The sequence below is a fragment of the Dipteris shenzhenensis genome, chromosome 30, assembly GCF_047967505.1.
Source record: "Dipteris shenzhenensis isolate YYH24624 ecotype China chromosome 30, Dip_SZ_1.0, whole genome shotgun sequence".
NCBI classification, from domain to species: domain Eukaryota; kingdom Viridiplantae; phylum Streptophyta; class Polypodiopsida; order Gleicheniales; family Dipteridaceae; genus Dipteris; species Dipteris shenzhenensis.
Genome location: NC_141625.1, coordinates 21,078,299 through 21,081,985, shown reverse-complemented (window position 1 = coordinate 21,081,985; position 3,687 = coordinate 21,078,299). Strand labels below are relative to the sequence as shown.

Here is a 3,687-nt window from a genome sequence, read left to right as displayed (position 1 = left end):
TGTGGACCGACCCTCCTCCGCTCATGCTCAAATGAGTTGGACCCACCCTTAGAGGCTTGGAGAGAATGCCAAGTGGCAGGGGGAGCCGGAAGGCTTCCCGGCGGCAGCTAGAATTCCAATTTCCCCACGGCGAATAATATTCCGGCGAGCCCATCCTATAAAATATCGTCTCTTATTTGCCGTCCGTCGCCCACCGATTCCGGCAAGTCTTACCGCAATTCGGAAAGCCGTCCATAGGTCTAACCGCATTCGGTTAATTGTCTTCCGTCGCCCATCAAATCCGTCTTCTGTGTTTCCGTTTGTCTTCCGTCGCCCATCAATATTGCCAAAAGCCGTCCCCTCGTTGACGTCCGTCGCAATCCGTTTAGCTTTAATCCATAGTTCTGACCCGAGACTGACCGTATTCGCTTAATTTGCCGTCCGTCGCCCGCCAAATCCGTCGCGTGTGCATGTGGAACATAATTCCGTCGTCCGTGCATGTGCACTCAAACCCCCGTCACCCGAGACGACCGCGATTGCCTATTTTTTATCAACCTCATTCAATGCTTCCGTTGCATTTAACACCTTCTCCAATGCCATTAGCTTTTGATGATACTTTCGTACGAATTCAACGTCTTCTTCTCTCTAAAGACTAATTGCCTATTCATAACGACGACTCATGCGCTCATGGATCCCCATCATCTTCAATATATGTTGTGTACGTAGCTTCTCTCTAAGACTTGTCTTATATATCACGATTCACAATGTTATCTCTTTCGCTGATGATATGAGGCTTTATCACGAGTGCTCTCGTAGAAGCAGACTGTCTTCTCATAGAAGCTTACCGTCTTCCCTTCCCTTGGCTTAGCTCAGCTTAGCTTAGAGGCACCACTCATCAACAGATGACATTGAGCAGGCAACCAGCCGCTTGCATTTCACTTCGAAGTGAAACCCACACGAGCTTTGCTTATCTAGCTAACTCACACTGCTTTCAGGATCTAGCCCCTCGCCCAAAGTTGTCAACTCTTATTGAGTCCATAGGAAGAGCTTGCTTCACCCTTCTTGTAGCACACTCTGAATCCATAGGATCAACAAGGCTCTTGCGCGGGCCGCTTTTGTGTACAAATCTCATCTCTCGTTCGACTCCGAAAGAGCTCAAACGACGGTTCCCCTTTGCCTGATCCAGAATGCTCCCCTTCGGCCTGTGGCTGAAAGTACATTCAAGGAGTAGTTTGGAGAGCTCGCCAACTCTTCTGTGCAGGAAGACGAAGTGTTGCGGAATACCAACTGTTGTGCATTAGCTGTTGCTTAGCTTGCTCCTCTTGGAGACGTATCCCGGCGGCTTGTTTGGTATTGTCGCTTCTTTGTTATCTCTGGGCTGATCCGTCCACCATATCGATAACCTTCGATGACACCGCTATCTTGAGATTACATCGCAAGCACTGCCAGCCATCAAGGAAAGACCAATGTCTGATTCCAGCGCTCGTTCGACCTGCTCCACGACCTGCAGCCCCACATCAACTCAGACGCTCAGATTGTACCAAGTTGTTATAGTTGCGACTCCAGTTCTTTTTGGAGTAATATTGATTTTGCTGTTTATCATGTTCTATCTCCGTCGGCGCAGAATAAGAAGACTTAACTCTCAATTCAGAGCGCAGTTCTTAGCGGGCGCACTATTCTCCCCTGTAAGACCTGGTTGCCAACGCTCATTATTACCAATTTTCTTCAGTGTTATCCTGCAAATTTTCTGCAATGTTTCGTGCCTCTGTGGAGAGTATATATCCTACTCATCCTAGATAAAATGCTCACATTGTGGTTCCCGCAACGCGGGTCGTGAGCTTCGAACCCGTTCTTTAATCCATTTCATAGTAAGGCGCTGCTCTTGCAAATTTTGCATGATAACTGCCAAAACTCGTTTCCTGGCGACCATGAGAACACCGAGTAATTTCCCCGACGTTGCTATGCGTTAGTCGAATTTTCCCTCTAGGAAGTTTCCTCAGACTTAGCGTTGTACGGGTTTGATTGATCTTGTCGTAGTAGGCAATATTATCTCACATTTTCCTGCTTCAGCAAGTGTATCGTGTCATCATCTTGCTGTCTTTTTAAGGTTTACAGCATGAAGGGCGGCCGTTTGCTAGTCCAACCCCTTCTATATAATGGATGTGCCGGAACTTGTTTTGCACATCTTGGTATGAAATGGGCTCTCATACACGAGCTGTAACAGTGTAGAGCCTCATGTGTAAGAATACGTTGTCGATGCGAGGGCGGGAAAGAAACGAGAGCATTTACTGTTGGCAAGTGGGAGAATGATTTCTAAGTAAGGGCTATACTTTTGGGTGCAGCCGGTGGAGCAGGGCCTGAGCAAGTCTTTCCGACAAGGGTTACCTGTCGTTCCTTACGATGAAAGCTACGCCGCTACAAGGGAGGATACGCAGTAAGTACTAATCGTGATTCGTGCTCACTGTTTACAACTTTTTATGTTTTGGCCTTGATTCTCTACTTTGAAATTTTCATTCTATTTGCATTGATGAATGTGCCAAGTGTGCTAGGGAGTAAGAGTTGCTAGAAACATTAAGTGTACTTAATCACCTTGAGACGCGCCTGTCCAGATTACACCGAACAGCGTATGTTTTCTCACGGAACTAGGAACATTATACATTGCTTTTGAGCTCGGCCCAGTCTTTACATTTTCCCGGCTGTGAAGGGACTCGCATACGAGCTCAACGGAGTCTTTAATTTTATCTGAATCGGTTGCATTCCCTTCACAAGACGATTTAGAGCATCTAGTCTAGGTTAAGAGGCGTTTTGGTCTGCTTCATTGTTTCATTGGAGACACGCAAGTCTGCTCTGGATATATTTTAGCTCCTTTCCACATGGTTCCCACTTGCATATAGCGTCTGTACTTTTCTCGCGGTTACTCAACAATTTTGAGTCATGTTTCTAATACTAAATGGTGAGTATCTTCAATTTTTGAAAAAAATACTAAATGGTGAGTACGCTACTTACATCTCGACTTGTTCGTTGTTGTGCAAACAGGTGTTCTGTCTGCCTTGGGGATTATCAATTAGGGGAAAAAATACAGCAATTACCCGACTGCGGCCATGCTTTTCACATCGAGTGCATTGATGAGTGGCTCGCCAACAATTTTACATGCCCAATATGTAGGACATCTCTCCTCCAAGACCGGAAAGTCGATTCCTCTAATCCCGCGAGTGCAACGAGCGGTGATTCATCGAGAGGCCTTGGAAGTCGAAGATGGGAAGAAAGGGTCCTTAGCGAGATTCAGGAAAACAGTCTTAGAAGCGAAGGCTCTAGAGGAAACAGTAGCAATGGAGGAACGTCTCTTACGGACGCAGCAATAAGAGTCAGCAATGAACATGCTATCAACATTGAACGGAGCTGATCTTTGCTCTGTAATGGAGGAAGATTTTTACACTCGGAATACTGTTGCAGCATTCAGCAGTGCATTGAAAGGCTATCACCTTAGAGATTCTACTGTGCAACATGCACCTCGCGAGTTCATTCGCGTCCTGAAGATTTTTCCCGATATAGAGTATGAGCGTTTCATTATTCCGCAGTGAAACCATGGTTAGCTGATAGGAGATTTGTCTGCTTATGATTTCTGTCATGTCCTTAAGCAGTTGTGGATACCAGAGAGTATCTATCAGGCGAAGGGCATTTCAGTACCACGATCAATCTTAGCTTGCA

The 3,687-nt window shown here is 46.2% G+C and overlaps 1 protein-coding gene across 1 annotated transcript; it reads left to right on the top strand.

The window, feature by feature from the left end:
* Positions 1 to 1,445: 1,445 nt before the first annotated feature.
* On the top strand, positions 1,446 to 3,382 carry LOC147881827 (RING-H2 finger protein ATL7-like). Its single transcript, XM_087402113.1, has 3 exons — positions 1,446 to 1,664; positions 2,322 to 2,413; positions 3,016 to 3,382. The coding sequence occupies exons 1-3, from the start codon at positions 1,446 to 1,448 to the stop codon at positions 3,380 to 3,382; spliced, it is 678 nt and encodes a 225-aa protein (XP_087258239.1).
* The last annotated feature ends 305 nt before the right edge of the window (positions 3,383 to 3,687 follow it).